At 42.2% G+C, this 18597-nt stretch overlaps 1 protein-coding gene across 7 annotated transcripts in view; it reads left to right on the top strand.

The window, feature by feature from the left end:
* The window catches only part of LOC121653336, a 26379-nt gene extending 8433 nt beyond the window's left edge, over nucleotides 1-17946 (top strand). For 3 of the 7 annotated variants that reach the window (XM_042006741.1, XM_042006742.1, XM_042006740.1), the window contains exons 2-7: nucleotides 13120-13849; nucleotides 14083-14124; nucleotides 15934-15981; nucleotides 16590-16649; nucleotides 16853-16966; nucleotides 17272-17616. In XM_042006741.1, coding sequence (XP_041862675.1) covers nucleotides 13120-13849; nucleotides 14083-14124; nucleotides 15934-15981; nucleotides 16590-16649; nucleotides 16853-16966; nucleotides 17272-17489 — 1212 coding nt within the window. In that variant the 3' untranslated portion in view covers nucleotides 17490-17616. Of the gene's footprint in view, nucleotides 1-5499; nucleotides 5617-5785; nucleotides 5903-6060; nucleotides 6184-11871; nucleotides 13850-14082; nucleotides 14125-15933; nucleotides 15982-16589; nucleotides 16650-16852; nucleotides 16967-17271; nucleotides 17617-17735 lie in introns of those variants that run through there. The other 4 variants (XM_042006737.1, XM_042006743.1, XM_042006738.1 and 1 more) reach the window with 4 other exon arrangements.
* Nucleotides 17947-18597: the final 651 nt, after the last annotated feature.

Raw genomic sequence — 18597 nt, 5'->3', positions numbered from 1 at the left:
GGGCATAACGAACGCACCCAGTACCTTCCAGAGACTAATGGAGAAATGTTTAGGTGATATGAACTTGAAGGAGGTTCTCGTCTTTTTGGATGACTTGATCATTTTCTCCAAGTCTCTGGAAGAGCATGAGAGTAGGCTTATGCGTGTGCTCAACCGCCTTAAGGAGTATGGCTTGAAGTTATCTCCTGAGAAGTGCAGGTTTTTTCAGACAAATGTCCGCTATCTTGGGCACATAGTTTCTGAACATGGTGTTAAAACAGACCCAGAAAAGACGGAGGCTTTAAAGACCTGGCCAATTCCCAAAACTTTAAAAGAACTGCGAGCATTTCTAGGCTTCTCAGGCTACTATCGCCGCTTCATTAAGGATTATGCAGCCATTGTTAGGCCGCTAAATAACCTGACTCGGGGATATCCTCCAAATCGCAAAGGTTCAAAGGTTTCAGGGAAACAAGAACAGTACCATGATCCTAAGCAACCTTTTGAGAGCCGCTGGACACCTGAGTGCCAAAATGCCTTTGAGATGGTTATTGAGAAACTTACCACTGCACCTGTTCTTGGTTTTGCAGACCCACAGCAGCCTTACATCCTGCACACAGATGCCAGTACAACTGGCTTGGGAGCAGCATTATACCAGGAACAAGAAGGCAAACTCAGAGCCATTGCTTTTGCCAGTCGAGGTCTGTCAAGAAGCGAATCACGGTATCCAGCCCACAAACTGGAGTTTCTTGCGCTCAAGTGGTCAGTAACGGAGAAATTTCATGATTACCTTTATGGTAGTCAGTTTACTGTTGTCACCGACAGTAACCCTCTGACCTATATACTTACCACTGCGAAGTTAGATGCAACTGGGTATAGATGGCTGGCGGCTTTATCTAACTTCTCATTCAAACTCCAGTTTCGTGCAGGCAAACAAAATCTGGATGCCGATGGCCTCTCTAGACGACCCCATGCAGAACTCACTGACGATATTCTGGCAAAGAAAGAGCAAGAGCGCATAAATCTGTTTGTGAGACGACACCTGACTGATGATGAAACTGCAGAAGTGGTTGACCAAGATGCTGTCTATGCAATTTGTCAGAACCACCTTATTAAGGTCCAGGATGACGCTTGTTCCAGTGACTGTAGTATTGCTCTAGTTGAGTCGCTTACAGTCTCTTCCAGTGTCATTCCAGATGGTTATGCTGAAGAGGATCAGCAGGGTTTGCCAGTCATCCCTATCCTTTCTCACTCTGAACTGAAAGAGAAGCAGAGAGCTGATCCTTCTATTAGAGAAGTGATTGCACAGATGGAACTTGGAGAAAAACCACCGCCCACTGTGCGAAAAGAACTGCCAGAGCTCCCTCTGCTCTTAAGGGAGTGGAACAGATTGGAGCTACGTGATGAGGTATTGTACAGGAGGATTCATGATACCAACCTTGTCACTTACCAGTTAGTCCTACCTGAAGAGCTTCGAGCATCAGTTTTGCAGAGTTTGCACGATGACATGGGACATATGGGGATCGATAGGACTTTAGATCTGGTCAGAACAAGGTTCTATTGGCCTCGAATGTCCGTCGACATTGAGCGCAAGGTGAAGACTTGCGACCGCTGTGTGCGCAGAAAAAGTCTCTCTGAAAAAGCAGCCCCCCTGGTGAATATAAAATCTACACGACCACTAGAGTTAGTATGTATGGATTTTCTTACTATTGAACCTGACAGCAGTAACACAAAGGACATCCTTGTGTTAACGGATCATTTTACTAAGTTTGCCATTGCCGTTCCCACAAGCAACCAGAAGGCAAAAACTGTTGCCAGATGTCTGTGGGATAACTTTATTGTGAACTTTGGTATACCTGAAAAGTTACACAGTGACCAAGGTCCTGATTTTGAGTCCAGACTCATCAAGGAGCTCTGTGAGGTTTCAGGTATCCAGAAAATCAGGACCACCCCGTATCACCCTCGGGGTAACCCTGTGGAGAGATTTAACCGAACACTGTTAAGCATGTTGGGAACTTTGGAAAACAAACAGAAATCAAATTGGAAAGAGTTTGTAAGACCTTTAGTACATGCGTATAACTGTACTCGAAGTGAAGTCACGGGGTTCACTCCTTATGAGTTGATGTTTGGGCGTAAACCCAGACTACCAGTTGACCTTGCTTATGGATTGCCTCTCCGGGAAAATCAGCAAAAGACACATTCCCAGTATGTGCAAAACCTCAGGGCCCGGCTTGCAGAGAGCTATGAATTAGCCTCTCGGAATGCCCAGAAGGTGGCTGAAAGAAATAAGACCAGATTTGACAAAAAAGTGACCAATTCTACTCTTGAAGTAGGGGATAGAGTTTTAGTGAGAAGTGTGCGACTACGGGGTAAGCATAAACTTGCAGATAAGTGGGAAGCAGATATCCACATTGTGGTAAAGTGCTTTGGAACGCTCCCAGTTTATACTGTGCGACCTGAGACCAAGCAAGGTCCCGTGCGGACTTTACATCGCGATCTCTTGTTACCTTGCAGTTTTCTCCCTGTTACAGCAGCAGGAGAGCCTCCTCAGCCCAAATCTGTACAACGGCCGCGGACGCGGCAAACACTGGGTGATACTGAGAATGAAGCTGTCTGTTCCAGTGATTGGGAGGATGAACTTCCCATCTACCACCCGGAGCCTTTGTGTCATACCACCACCAGGTTCTCTGTTGTATATGACCTCCCAAACACCAGAGAAGGGGAAACTGAGACCGATGAGGCTTGTCCTCAGAGTTCAGATCCTTTACTTGGACCCACTGCTGACTATCCGCTGATTGAGGAACCTTATTCACCTGAAGTCTCAGACACTGAAAGGGTGGATGTGGTTACTCCTGATCCTGCAGGGGAATCGACTGAAATAACCACTGCAGAGAATGAGGTTCTTGACAGTCAGTTTTCCCCAGAGATGTTTCCTGATAGAGACAGTGCACCAGACATATCAGAAACCCCCTCTAAAGCTTTTCTTGATGAACCGTGTCCCTCCCTGGACATAATTCAGGAACAAGAGAGCGATTCAGCCCCAAGTGAAGAGTCAGAAAACCTTAAATGTCACAGTGATGAAAGTACTGATGTAAACACAGCAGATGTGCTACTGGACAGTCAGCCTGATTTTGTCAGAAACCAGGAACCTGAAACTGTGCTCAGACGATCACAGAGGCACAGAGAGAAACCAAAAAGGTTTCATTATCCTCAAATAGGCAACCCTTTAATTTCCATTGTACAAGCTCTTTTCCAAGAGTTATCAGTGGCTTATACGGATGCTTTAAATGGGTATGACCCAGACTTACTTCCCAACCAAACATTCCCTGTTGTGACTGCACAGCCTGGTAGTACATGCAACGGGACGTGCATGGATTCAGGAGGGGAGGGTGTAACCCAGGTGATAAAGGGTTGAAGTGAAAATGTGCCTCAGCCAATCAGAGCAGAGCTTGCTGCTTGCTCAGCCGTGCTTTACCCAATCAGAGCACTTGTAGGACTGTGAGCAGCCTCTGCTGAGAAACAACGGACAGACGATGGTGACACGCTGCTTGTGTGAGCTGGTATGCTGAGCTGATCGAGCTTTCTGAACGGCGTTCATGAGAGTTAAACTCCCGAATTGGCCAGGTTTTTGGGTTTGAGTTGAAGCATCGATGGCGAGCCAACCCAGATGAGACTGCCTGATCCTCGCACCTGTTGAAGGATTGGTCTTGAGAAGCTGCTTGCATCCTCCACCATACAAGGATATCCTCACTTTCCTCAAGGTTATGGTGGTAGGATAAGAACACCACAAACTATCAGCCAGAACCCACCATAACGTGAACTCACAACACGTGCACAGCGTTCACCTTAAGACTGACTTGTTGTTATTTTATTTGACTTGACTATTGACCCCAAAAGACACCCTTTTGTCTTTCCCAAGTTGATATCCACACTGCCTGTGCTGTGGAAGGACTCCAACTGTCCAGATGTGAGTGTAATGTTATCTGGTTGTTCTGCTAGTGATGAATGTGATTAATTGATTGTGTGAATATAGGGCTCTAACTATTGAACTGGTTTGTTTGATTTGTTATCATATTAGCCCTAATCTGGATCCAGTATTTACAGAATTTGGATAAGGAACTTAAATACGAGTGCACTCGGGTTGGGAAAATTACTCATCGCTCATTTCTTATGAGGAAAGTAGTTTTTTTCTAACTATATCTCCTTTATGTGAACCTCAACACTTGTAAACAAGTGACTTTTCATTTAATTTCTGTCATGTTTATGTTGTACATGGTAATACAAGGTACCTGTTAACCATTTTGTGCTTCAGGTGTGTTTCTTAATTATTGCAAAAGACCTCTACCTCTCAGTTGAGTCGAGAACCTTCCAAACAGGGCCCAAAGTTAAGTCAGTCTCCCAGTATACATCATTCACATTATTAACAGTAAATTATTATTATATCAGGAGACAAGTGCTACACAATGATGGCTGAATACTTCCTGATTTGCTTCATTATTATGAAGGTATCTCTAACATGGTGGACGGTATACACCTGTAAGTTGCTGTGACCCAGCCTAAACCCTGCATGAAACTTTGTAAAATGTCCTGATTTCAATATTAAATTGGAAAGTTGTCGTTAGTTATGTACAGTCAACCCAGAGGTCTTCAAGGGGGTCTGTAAACCTCATGGTTCTGCAGAGTACTGCAGGGGGTTGCTTAAAGGAATTTTTAACTAAATAAAATACATATAAATGTGAATAAGTATTGCAGTGTATAGACAAATGGAGGTGGAAGGTGTTATCTTTTAGTCAGACATGCACATTTTCAGCAACATACAGGAGCTATCTCAAGCTGTTATTTTAAATGTTCATGCATGTACATTCCCACATGTGTGCTGTAATTCTGACCATCTAACTAACCCTCATCATAATACAAATGGAATTCAGCTCTATTAACTAAGAATGTGCCCCCTGTAGTGTCTCTGGGTATCCCAAGGAGTACATGTACCCCAATATGAGAAAAACTGCTCTAGTTGACGGCCAGCTTACTTTTATTTTAATTTATACTTGCATGCATATTTCTTCTCGATTAGATTTAATTCTTAATGATTTTACATCATAGTTGCTGCAACTGGGATCACTAAACCTTAATGTATTCCAATGATGGCTGAATACGTCCTGATTTGCTTCATTATTATGAAGGTATCTCTAACATGGTGGACGGTATACACCTGTAAGTTACTGTGACCCAGCCTAAACCTGCATGAAACTTTGTAAAATTTCCTGATTTCAATATTAAATTGGAAAGTTGTCGTTCATTATCTATTTAAATTGATATTTTCTGTAAAGTTATGTTTTTGAATTAGACATGTGTTCCTTTCTTCATTTTAACATCCATTGTGGTTCAATAAAACAAATATGTTTAAAATCATAAAATCAATCCACCTGTACACTACTGAGATTGTTAAATATTTCAGATACAAAAGTGCTTTTTTAATTGCCTTGCTGGTAAGGATTTTTTCACTTTTGTGTTTATATTTAGGTTTTCCAAGGGCTTTCCCTTGTTGACTATCCAGAAAGTGATGAATCGGAAGACGGTTCTACAAATCTCAATTCTTTGGCATACTGTGACAAGGTTGTTCGAAAGAAGAGAAGAATGGTAAACATTTTATCCCTCATACATTTTAATGCTGTTCTAATATGATATTAATGATGTGTGTTTTCTTTGTATTTTTTTTATATAATCTGTTTCCTATTTGCTTTAACGAGGAGTCCACAGAAAGTTTTAGTTTTAATTTAATTTTAGCTTGACATAATGCTTCTTGCAGAGCCATTGTGTACGACCTTCTCCTCAATCCCCCTACAATTCAAATGAAAGTGTAGTGGAAGATAGTGATGACAATAATGACTACGTTCCAAAGCTCAGAAGAACCAAAAGCATTCTGGTATGCGCCTCACACCTGAAAGCAGGGTTAAAACATTATTTACCAGCCAATCGGATTAACTCTCTCCTCAAATCTTTTTCGATATTTTTTATATTTTCCTCTAATCTAAAATGTGGCTGAATGGAACAACTAAACCTCAATCTAATTACTCTTTTCAGATGGATGGAGTGCCAGATTTTTCTGATGCTCTCTATGATTCAAATGATGACAACACAGAGGGTCCTTCTACGTCAAAATCTGAAATGGTATCACAAAGGCAAAGAAGAGCATGTTTCAATCCTGTAAGCTTCCTTTTCTCTACTGATTCTAATAAATCATGTTAATTTTTTGGTATTTAGCAATGTAAGGAAAATATTAGTCTTTTAGACTAGTTTTTAGATTGCTTATCTTTCAATCCTTTTATTGTTACCGGAGGGAAATTGGTTTTGCATTCTCAACAGACATACATTACAAATAATCCAAAGTAAAATCAGAACAAATGGCATTAGTCAAAAAATTGATTCTCACAATCCAGTAACGATAACAAAAAAAAAGAAAAATAAATATAATCTCGACTTGAACAAAAATCAAGACCAACTAGGTCACCTTAGTGGCTATTACCATTTTAGTAGGTGAACAGCAGTAGGGACAAAACAACACCTTAAAGACCCACTCTGGTGAAAATCATGTTTTTCATGTTGTCCATGTGGCATTTATCTGATGCAAGAGGGCATATCTTGTGAAAAATGGGCTTTTCTGAGTATTTCTGCATTTAAATTATTCTGAACCAGTGGCGGACAGAAAAAGGCAAACTCAGACAGACCCTCATTTACGCATCATAAACCCACAGGGCGGGGCTACAAGCTCCTATCTTGCCCTCTCCGTCCACTCTGACTGAGGACAAAGAGATCGCAGATTACACGTTATGTGCAGGTTAGCGGGTTTAGATAAAAGCTAATCACATTAGCTTATGGTTAAGATGGCGCCGTCCTAGTGGCAGCCTGTTGCAGTAGTTCCACGCAGTTGTGTTAGTTTATTGTTTTTTATTGCGTTCTTCGTGCGTTTTAATTCTTTATTTTTACACTGTTCTGCGCATCATCACCACGCACAACAGTGAGATGCTTTTCATACGGATTGCACATTTCTATTCTTTTTAATTGCACTTGGATCTCTCCGGATCACTGGGAGCTATGCCTGCTACATCTCCACCGGCATTATTTACACGCGCGACCAGCTGATGGCCCTGGGACACCCGGCTCTCTCGGCTGGAGAGAGGCCCTACATACCCGAGGAGCTTAAGAGGAGATGGCGAGGCTGCAGAGCGGGGCTTAAACGGAGGATTAAGAAAAGAAAGTTTAAGCCCTACATCCCTGCAGTCATCACTGGTAACGTTAGATCACTGGCAAATAAAGTGGATGAACTGGAAGCGCTCGTCAGGACATAGAGGGAGTACCGAGAGTCCAGTATTATGTGTTTCACAGAGACGTGGCTGTACGACCAGATACCGGACTTTAACATCACCATCCCCGGCTTCCAGACAGTCCGAGCCGACAGAGACACCACCGCGACCGGCAAAAAGAAAGGAGGAGGCCTGGCCGTGTTCGTAAACAACAGATGGTGTCACCCCGGTCATGTCTCCATTAAAGAGCAGCTCTGCATCCCGGACATCGAGCTCGTCGCCGTCGGACTTCGCCCATATTATTTGCCGAGGGAATTTACCAGTGTTATCGCCATAAATGTTTACATTCCACCATCTGGTAACGCAGAAGCAGCGTGTGACGTCATCCACTCTGTAACTGCGGGACTACAGACTAAACAACCTGGGGCCTTCATCGTCATCACAGGTGATTTTAACCATGTGTCTCTCTCATCCACTCTTCCAACCTTCCACCAGTTTGTTACATGCACCACCTGTGAAAATAAGACTTTGGATCTGCTGTATGCAAATGTTGAGGATGCATACAGCTCCACTGCACTGCCACCATTGGGCAGGTCAGACCACAACCTAGTCCTGCTCTCACCATCATATAAGCCTGTTGTTCAACAGCACCCAGTCACAGTGAGGACAGTGAGGAAATGGTCTCCTGCGGCCATGGAAACACTGTGTGGAGCGCTGGAGGCCACGGACTGGAATGCGCTGTATGAGCCACATGGTGAGGACATCGATGGCCTGACGGACTGTGTCTCTGATTACATTGGGTTCTGCATTGAAAACACCATCCCCACAAAAGAGGTTCGCTGCTACCCTAACAACAAACCGTGGGTTACCAGCAACCTGAAGATCCTTCTTAATGAGAAGAAGAGAGCCTTTAGATCGGGGGATCTTGCTGAACTCAAGCGTGTACAAAGGGAACTAAAACACAGCATAAGGGAGAGCAGGGACAACTACAGGAGGAAACTTGAACGCAAACTGGGGGACAACAACACCAGGGACGTCTGGAGGGGGATGAGAGAGATCACAGGCTTTCAGAGGAGAGGTGGGGGTGCAGCCGAGGGGGACAAGCTACGTGCCAACGAGTTGAACATGTTTTTCAATAGGTTCAACTCAAACCCCCCCTCCACTGGCAGGCCCTCTTCTGCATCTCAATCTCAACACAACAACTCCCCACCTCCCCCCACCCCCACCAACACCAACACCACCACCTACTGGGACCCGTTCTCATCTCCTGCCCCCAGGACTTCCTCACAGCCCCCACAGCTCTTCCCCACCTCCGGCTGCAGACACCTCTTAGCACCTCTGTTGTCACCTCCACCACCCAGCCCACTGCTTACATCCACCTCAGAACCTGCTATACCCCCTACCCCCCAGTCTGGACTCCACATCACATCCAGCCAGGTGAAGAGAGAACTGGAGAGACTCAGACAGAGGAAAGCCGCTGGACCGGACGGACTCAGCCCTTATGTGCTGAAAGCATGTTCCGGTCAGCTCTGTGGAGTTCTCCAGCACCTCTTCAACATGAGCCTACGCCTTCAGAGAGTGCCAGTGCTCTGGAAAACATCGTGCCTGGTCCCAGTGCCCAAAAAAGGATGTCCTACTGCACTGGAGGACTACAGGCCAGTAGCACTGACCTCTCACACCATGAAGGTCATGGAGAGACTGGTTCTGGCGCACCTCAGGCCACTGGTGAGCCAATCACAAGACCCCCTCCAGTTTGCATATCAGCCCCATGTTGGGGTTGATGATGCAATCATCTACTTGCTGCAGAGGGCCTACTCCTCCCTGGATAGACCTGACACATCAGTCCGCATCATGTTCTTCGACTTCTCCAGCGCCTTTAACACCATTCAGCCTGGACTGCTGAAGGCCAAACTGCTGGACATGTGGGTGAGTGCTCCCCTCGTCGCCTGGGTAGACGACTATCTGACGGGCAGACCGCAGTTTGTGAGATTACAGAACTGTGTGTCTGATCGTCTGATCAGTAACATTGGGGCCCCCCAGGGAACTGTGCTGTCTCCCTTCCTCTTCACCACATACACATCAGACTTTAAGTACTGCACTGAATCGTGTCATCTGCAGAAATTCTCTGATGACACGGCCATTGTGGGATGTGTGGAGGGGGGGAGGGAGGCAGAGTACAGGGACCTGGTGGACCGCTTTGTGAGGTGGTGTGGGGAGAACCATCTACTGCTGAACGTGGCGAAGACGAGAGAGATGGTGGTGGACTTTAGGAGGAAAAAGCCTCTGCCCTCTCCTGTCTGCATCAATGGGACAGATGTGGACTCAGTGGACTCATACAAATATTTAGGCGTCACACTTAACAATAAGCTGGACTGGTCCACCAACACAGACGCCATTTACAAGAAGGGGCAGAGCCGGCTTTACTTCTTAAGGAGGCTCAGGTCCTTTCACGTCTGCAATAAGATGCTGCAGATGTTTTATCAGTCTGTGGTGGCGAGCGCCATCTTCTTTGCTGCAGTGTCCTGGGGTGCGGGCATCAAGGCAAAGGACGCCAACAGACTGAGGAAACTGATCAGAAAGGCAGAGTCTGCTGTCGGCTCTAAACTTGTCACCCTGGAGGAGGTGGTGGAGGAGAGAATGCTGGCAAAACTGCTGGCAATCAGGGACAACCCCTCCCACCCCCTCCATAACACACTGGACAAGCTAAAGAGCAGTTTTAGCAGCAGACTGATCCAACCCCGCTGCTCTAAGGAACGGTACAGGAGATCGTTCCTTCCTGCTGCAATAAGACTCCATAACTCATCTACCTCTGCCAGAGACACGATCACACAACTGGACTAAGTCAACCACTGTACTTACTGCAACCTATAGTTGTCGCTCTGATATACAATTATATAATATTTGTATCCTTTGCACATCATTCAACATTCTGTATTATCTTTGCACTTCCTTTATTTACATAGTCATATTTACATATCAATATCGGATAGCTATTTTCATTATTACTTCATCTTGCCACTGCACTTTATCTGCCAATTCACTCTTGTATTCGTATTTTTTTTTCTCTAATTTATTCCACTTTGGATTTTTTATGTTATTACTGGACTACTGTAACAACGCAATTTCCCTTCGGGGATAAATAAAGTTGTCTGTCTGTCTGTCTGTCTGTCTGTCTGTCTTTCATTATTTACCGAAAAACTTTGCTGTGAGAGAGCAATGGATTAGGTCATCACAATATAACAAACCACACGTTGGTTTGCAGTCAACACTTCAGGAAGATGCTTTACCAACTGGCAGCAGAAAAAAATGGGCTTCACCAGCAAATCCAAATTACAGCTGGATGCTGTGCCTTCTATCAAGACACCATCAAATGGAGATCCTGTATTTATCAATAAGTTAATTTTCTATAAGATGCACAATCCAACCAAGTCTGTCTGTTAACATTTGCTAACATTACAAGTTGTGTTTCTTGCTCAGTTTTACTCAGCAGCAAGACACACAAACAACCCTTTTCAGTCAACTGGCTATCAATGTAGCACGAATGAACAACTCGTCCCACTATATATCTTGTCCGTGCAGGTTACTGGTCGGTTCTCTCATCAGGAGAATACAGAAACAAAATAACTTTTCAGCGTTCATTTTGCGTTTTCTCTCTCTCTCTCTCTCTCTCTCTCTCTCTCTCTCTCTCTCTCTCTCTCTCTCTCTCTCTCTCTCACTCTTGTAGACAAAAATAAAGTTGGAGATCACACCCCCATTTTGGTGTGGAAACTTTTTTATTCCTGTCTTTCCCATGTTTTCCTATAAATCTCTGGAATTATGATACAGGAAAAAAAACTAAAAAATTTCTGACATGGGGAGACAGCCCCTGCTGAGCAGCACTGCTCTCCGTCCACAACTCTGAGGCGAATTTACTAATGAGCTACTTGTTCTCTGCAGAATCAGTCCTGGGCCAAAAACTTCAAAGACCACTGAGAACATTTTAAATAGTTCCAAATAAGCATTGGAGTGGGTCTTTAAGTCTCTTTGTCCTCCCTACAGGGGCCCTGAAATGACAGCTGAAAGGTAGAAAGACAAACTCTCTGGAGAGCGTGGTTCAGGCAGTTCAATATGGAATCAGCCTTTCTCACATTATTCTTAAAGATGTACAAAAGGCCCTGCCAGCAGCTTCCACTAAACTACCCAAACAGTTCTTTATTGGAAAGATTTAAGCTCCCAAACCAAACAATGATACAAAAAGATAAGACTGATTCAGTGCTTAAATGTTTTTTGTTGGAAAACTTGTCCCTGAACTTTGGAGCTGGTATTCTTTATTGCTGGTAGTAGTAGTAGAAGTAGTATTGGTGGTATTACACAATTCTTTGTTTCAATATTCTGTATGGCAGGCATAGCATAAGTGTTATTGACTCTGAAAACGCAACACTGTAGAAACATTATTCCTCTGAAGTTTGCACAATTAAGCTGTAAATCCATTAATGAGCTCCAGCTTTCTGAATTTCACTTAACATACTTGCCAGTGAATATAATTTCAGGATGCAGTAGACAATTTAAATTATAGTCAAGTTGTAATACTTTCTTTCTTTGTTTTCAAAAGCTTCAGCCCGATCTCATAGGATCAGACGACAGTGGAAGTAGCGGAGAGGAGTATATTCCAAATCCCAGGGAGGAAAGCATGGACAGTGATGTCAGCTTGGAGTGTCCTCTGGAAAGTAAGCAAAAGAAAATTAAATCTCCTAAGAGTAGAAGCAAGACTTCTAGCCATAGCCAATGTGAAGATAGGAGGAAAAGCTTGGAAACAAGTCAGGATTCCACACAAAGACTTGATGCCAATGAAGGTGAAATGGCACCACTTGAAGAGCCATCCATCTATGTAAATCCAGTTTTGAAAAAGGAAGATGGTTCAAGATGCTATAACAAGAAACATCATTGTTTGTATTGCAACCAAGTTGTTCAAAAAATGTCAAGACATTTGCAACGTAAGCACATGGATAAGGTTGATGTTGCCAAAGCTTTCAGTTTACCAAAAAACTCAAAGGTAAGGCGAGCACAGTTGGATTATATCAGAAACAAAGGGAACTTTGAACACAACATTGAAGTTATGGAAAGCCACCAGGGCAAACTCACCCCATTTAAACAACCAAATAAAAGGACCGATGGACAAATATTTTCACATTGTGTATATTGCTATGGACTCTTCACGAAGAAAGTTATGTGGCGACATTTTCAAACCTGTAAATTCAAGCCTCAAAACAAGCTGTCTAAACCAGGTAAATCAAGAGTCCAAGCTTTGTGTGCTTTTGCTGAACCTGTTCCATCTGGATTCAGTGACGCATACTGGAGGTTCTTGAGTTGCATGAACCAAGACAAGATTGCAGTTGCAATTAAGGAAGACCCCTGCATTCTTGAGTATGGTTACAGGTTGTTCAGCAAGAATGAGAGGGTCATCAGCCAACACCAGTACATTCGACAAAAGTTGAGAGAACTTGGCAGACTGCTACTGGAAGCAAAAAAGGTTGCACCTGTGAAGTCTGTCAAGAATCTTATAAAACCTGAAAACTACAGTCATGTTGTCACTACTGTAAAACGTCTGACCGGATTCAACCATGAAACTGGTAGATATCAATGCCCATCTCTTGCCCGTAAAGTTGGACACAGCTTGCATTCCTTGGCCATGTTCGTTAAATCTGAAGGACTGAAGATCAAAGACAAACAAACTGTACAAAATGCAGACGAATTTGCACAGTTATATCAAGAAAGTTGGAAATTTGACATTGCGAGCCAAGCACTAACTCAACTTGACCAGACCAAGTGGAACTGTCCTCAAGTCTTACCCTTCACACAGGATGTCCAGATTCTTCATTGCTACTTGTCAGAGAAACAGCAGCATCACATTAATATGTTGAAAGAAGAGCCTTCACCCAGTAACTGGAAAGATCTTGCAAAAGTTACCCTGGCACAAGTCATCCTTTTTAACCGCAGAAGAGCTGGAGAGGTGTCCAAAATGCCTTTGACGTTCTATTTATCAAAGGACACTTCTGAAACGCATGAGGACGTTAACTTGGCCCTCACAGCTCTTGAACAAAAGCTCTGCCAACATTTTGTACGGATGACAATCGTTGGAAAAAGAGGAAGAAAAGTCCCGGTTCTCATCACTCCGCTCATGAAGCAATCACTGGATGCCTTAACTGAAAAACGAGAAGAATGTGGCGTGTTAAAGGACAACGGATACTTGTTTGCGCTTCCACATTCTGCTTACTACCTGAGGGGATCAGACTGCTTAAGACAGTTTGTAAAAGAATGTAATGGCATTAAAAATCCCCAAGCCCTCACATCAACAAAACTGAGAAAACATATTGCTACTTTGTCCACCGTTCTAAATCTCAAGAATACAGAACTTGACCAACTGGCAGATTTCCTTGGACACAACATTGAAGTGCACAGAAAGCATTATCGGCTTCCAGAAGGTACCCTACAGCTTGCCAAAATAAGTAAAGTTCTCCTGGCCATGGAGCAGGGACGACTGGGAGAATATAAAGGCAAGAGTCTAGATGAAATTCATCTTGACGTAAACGGTAATAAATTCTTAAGTTCTTTTAGATCTCTAAAATTGTCATATTATTGGTGCTTGTCATTTTATTAGTTCTGCTTTTCAACAGAATAGTGTTTACCATAACTTGTTACAAAATTGGGAATATTTACTGTATATTTGACGACATACTAAATATTGCTGTTTTTGTAGTACTTGAATAAACCCTCGATCATACCAGTTGAGATTTCCAACTCATTCTGTAAATTATCATTTTAGAGACTGTTGGTACAGATGGATGTTCCCAAGAGGACATGGAAGGTATGTGTTTATTATTTATTCATTTACAATTTTAACAGGATGAATGACCTTTTAAGTAGTTATGGATATTTCATTTAAAAAAAAAAAAACAACAAAATGCACATATAGATATTGTTTGGGCAGTTCAAGGTTTCTCATTAATTATTGACCACTTTTAGAATTAAAGTGGAAATGAAACAGTCAACCAAATTAACATTATTTACTAGATTGAGTCTTATTCCGTTCAATAAAAATATAACAAATGTGACCAATATAAACATAAAAGAAAAACATACTGCCGTTTTTATTTGTCGAAACAAGGGCGCCACCATCTTGCAGTACTGTTAGCTGCGACGTCACAGGGTTGGTTGGTGTCTCGGTCCTGATTAGTCCCCTTGTCAGTGTCAAAGTGAGAGAGAGTGAACAATGGAGACTGGTGAACCAAGGGAGGAGAGAAAACAGAAGGACTACTGTATTGCTCCTGGGTGTAAAAATGACTTTTTCAGAGTTCATGCTGAGGACGCAACAGTCTGTTTTCACAAATTTCGCTGAAAAGGCCCATAACCTCAAATAATTCCACATCATTTGTCATTTCATCTCTTAGCCAGAGGTCATTACAGCTGGTACAAACGTCCACAGAAACAGACTATTTCTTACTGTGACTTCCTATTTTCCACGGCAGTCAGTCATGTTATCCTAAATTCTGTGATCCTCTTCACCACCATCCTGCAGGTTGTATTCTTGTAATACATTTACCTTGTGGGATTCTTTTACTTGAATAAACGCCTTCAAATGCGTCTCCCTGCGTAGGGGGGGGGTGCAACCATCACGAACCAACGTAATGCACAATAACCAGCTTTTGAGAAAATAGTTCTTTTCAGCACAGATAATGATCGCCAGTTGTCATTAATCTCTTCTGTGCTGCCAACCAGTGCAGCAGGACAATTCTCCATTTCAGTGGAACTTTGTGAAAATAGACTGATCTGGAAGCAAAGTGAGTCCGGTGCTGGAAGAGGTCACTGGATACTTAAACTTGGCAAAGAAGCACATCAGGGAGAGTACTAAATGCCCTTTTACATGTGGGATTCTCTAAACATGAGTTCAAAGCCCTCTTGATGTCTTTAATCAGCTGGTTTCTGGCCGCTCTGAGAACTGATAAAAGACCTGAATGCAGCATCCCTGGCTTTCAGCAGAGATCTGAATTTTGCATCCAGCCATATTTTTGGTTTAGATAGGTGATCACTGTTTTGGTAGCGGTTACAAATTCAATGAGTTTAGAGATGAAGCTGAGGACAGTAATATGAGAATTCCTCTTGGCAGCCTCTCTAGGAACCTGTCAATCAGTGCACTGGAAGTAGTCCTGCAGCACAGAGGCAGCTTCATGGGGCTGCACGGTGACAGTTCTCTGCTCTGGCTTGATCTGTTTCCGTCTTGGACGGTAGTCAGGGGTCAACATAAAGAAGATGTGGTTAAAGAAGCCAAGGTGGGGGCATGGGAACAGCTCTGTATGCTGTTTCTGTATGCAGTCTTAAGTGTTTAATTGTATTGGTAACATGAAATATGGTGAGACCTGTGTGTAGGAGGTTTGTCAGATCTATGTGAATTAAAGATCCCTGCAACCATGTAAAAACCTCTGGGTGCTTATTTAGGAGCACGGCGATATCATGTAGCTCCTTTAGCGCTTCGCTAGTGTTAGCAATGGGTGAAGCATAAGCCACCAAGACAAACACTGCCATGTAGCCATGAGGAAAAGTGAGTATATTGCAGTTTATATTGGTAGTCATGATCACACCAGTTTATTTTCAACTCATTGTGTCAATTATCCTATAGATATAGAATCTGATGGTGCAGATGGATGTTCCCAAGAAGACATGAAAGGTATGCTTTGATTTGTATTCATTTGCAATTTAACATGATGAATGACCTTTTCATTAGTTCTGAATACTTGGGGGAAAAAAAAAAAAAAAACGTGGATTTTGATTCATGGTTTCCTTACTTATTGACCACTTTAAGGATTAAACTATGAATGTTGAGAATAATTCCGATACATTTCCAAGGAAGCATCCATTTTGTTCTACTACATATTAACATTTTTTTTCCTTTTAAATAAATTGTCTTTATTTTTTTTATTTGTTTCAACCCTGGTAAGCAATGGTAATTCAATTCACATTTGCTTAGCTTTTCATTGAGGGATAAAAGAATCTCAATTTATATAACCTCTAATACTTATATTTTTGTTACTGTAGCAACAACTTTGTTTCAACAAGGATTACATGGAATGACTACGTAACCTTTATTAAGTTTTATGGCATTACTCATCTTAATTATCAAAACCTCTTTTGTAGAAGTATGGAAACAATATGGATGACTAGGCTTAAATATCTAAATTTGTCTTAAATATTTCAGTTTATTTTTCAGAACAGTATTTATGAAGAGCAGTTAAGTACATTTGACTACAATCAACCTCTTAATGTTTTCTGTGCCAGGTGATTGTGTGCCCGGAGCAAAGGGGACAGCAGAGGGACATGTGAGATCCCAACAAGAAGGTACTATCACAGTGTGTGCCAAACGCCAGATAGTGAATAAAATGAACTGTATTGTTTTTTCTCATCTTTAACAGACCTACATTATTTTTAGAATTTATACCCCTTCTGACTTTGTTTTGCTATTGTGACAGCCAGCAAAGTTTGTCTTTACTTGTGGGATGAGTAAAGTATTTCTATTTTTGTTTAATCTTTTATGTATTCAGATACTGATATACCTGAAGCAGCGATGTCAGAAGGGGAGGTCAGCTCGACATCCCAGCTAGCCTGTACCCCCAGAGAAAGCAACCTAAACCAGAAGAGGGCAACTCAACAGAGAGGTCATCAATGTTTTGTTTTTTTTCCCCCCTTTGATCAGAACTGCTCTTTATTAACTGTTCTTGAGCACCATCGCTAAATTAGGCACATGATAAGACACTTGGCTAAACTCTTAAGTTTGTTGTCTACTAAAATGCAAGTAATAGAGGGGCACATCAACATACCACCTAGTTCAGAGATATAGATAAATCTGGTTTTGCATATGTTTGGGACAGTCACTTCTGCAACACATGTGCAATCAGTCCAATCATTTAAAAAATCTGAATAAGGATTACTGTTCTGTAATGTGATGTTCTTCTTTCCTCAGGTAAACAAACCACTGTCAAAAGAAGCTGGACATCAGAAGAATGTGGTGCAGTACAAAAGCATTTGAGGAATTTCATTATAATGAATCAAGTTCCGGGTAAGAAAGACTGTGAACAGTGCATCAGTGCAGAACCTGAAGCCCTAAAAAATAGAGACTGGAGAGCTGTCAAGTTTTTCATCAAAAATCGCATAACGGCGATGAAAAGAAAAATGCTATGAGAAGCATTATTGGAAAAAGCGTAAAAAGAAATGGCTTTGTTCCACCACCTTAGTTGTTTTTTTTTCTTTTATAAAAACACTTTATTCCCTCTGATATTGGACACAGAAATTTAATTAGTTTTTTCTAAAGAAGTGTTCTGTTTTTTTTTTTTCTTTTTTTTTTCTTTTTTATAACTAACTGCAATACAGATTGATTTTTGGGTGGGGCAGATGAAAGTTCTGAAACGAAAAACACGTTCATGTACTTCTGTATCATTTGCCAATGTTCTTCAAAAATACAGTGTTGGCTGAGTACAATTTCTGTCATTTCTGGTGTGTTTATTACAAAAGTAACACTGGGGGCCAAAAAGGGTGTGAACTGGGTGGTTGGTGGTGCAAGATCAAAGTAGTTTACTTTAGAATACAAATTCCTGATTCAAACTTGGTTTCTTTAACAAGGTAAAAGGATAAATGAAAAAGTGTCTATGTCAAATAAGAGTGGTCCCTGCTAAGATATTAAAAGTGGAACGTAAATGTGTATCAAGGTGGACCTCTTAAGTACAGAGTGTTAGAGATGGACCCCACAGTTGACGGAAAATCTGGCTTGTGTGAGGTGGACCTCACAAGTGCTTAATGTTAGAAATGGACCCCAGAAGTTACCACAAAACGGACATGGACAAAAAAGTGTTGAAAATGGCTGATTTAAAGTGATGTTTGGAATTGAGATTTTTTTTTAGCCTTGCCTGATTTTTTTGAGAGGTCTACAACCACTGGAAAGGGGGGACCCCACAATTGTGTGTAAAACTTTTGGGCCTCGTGAGGGAGGAAAACAAGTATGTGTGTGTGTGTGTGTGTGTGTGTGTGTGTGTGTGTGTGTGTGTGTGTGTGTGTGTGAAAGTCTGTCGGTGTGACCCAAAAAAACAATTAAAACTAAATACTAATAATAATAATAGTAGTAATCACATGATCCACAAAGATGTACACTCACTGCCCTGACCTGCCCAGATGTGCCCTCCTGCAGCAAAGCAGCTAGAGATGGTAGTCAAGAAACCAAGGGAGGAAGTAAATAGCTGCTGGTCTAGTGAGTAGGTTTTGCAGTGGTATTTGCTTGTGCACGGTGTATTCTTGC

The sequence above is a fragment of the Melanotaenia boesemani genome, chromosome 14 (assembly GCF_017639745.1).
Source record: "Melanotaenia boesemani isolate fMelBoe1 chromosome 14, fMelBoe1.pri, whole genome shotgun sequence".
Taxonomy (NCBI): domain Eukaryota; kingdom Metazoa; phylum Chordata; class Actinopteri; order Atheriniformes; family Melanotaeniidae; genus Melanotaenia; species Melanotaenia boesemani.
Note: the sequence above shows the minus strand (reverse complement) of the source record. Positions and strands in the feature narration are given on the sequence as shown.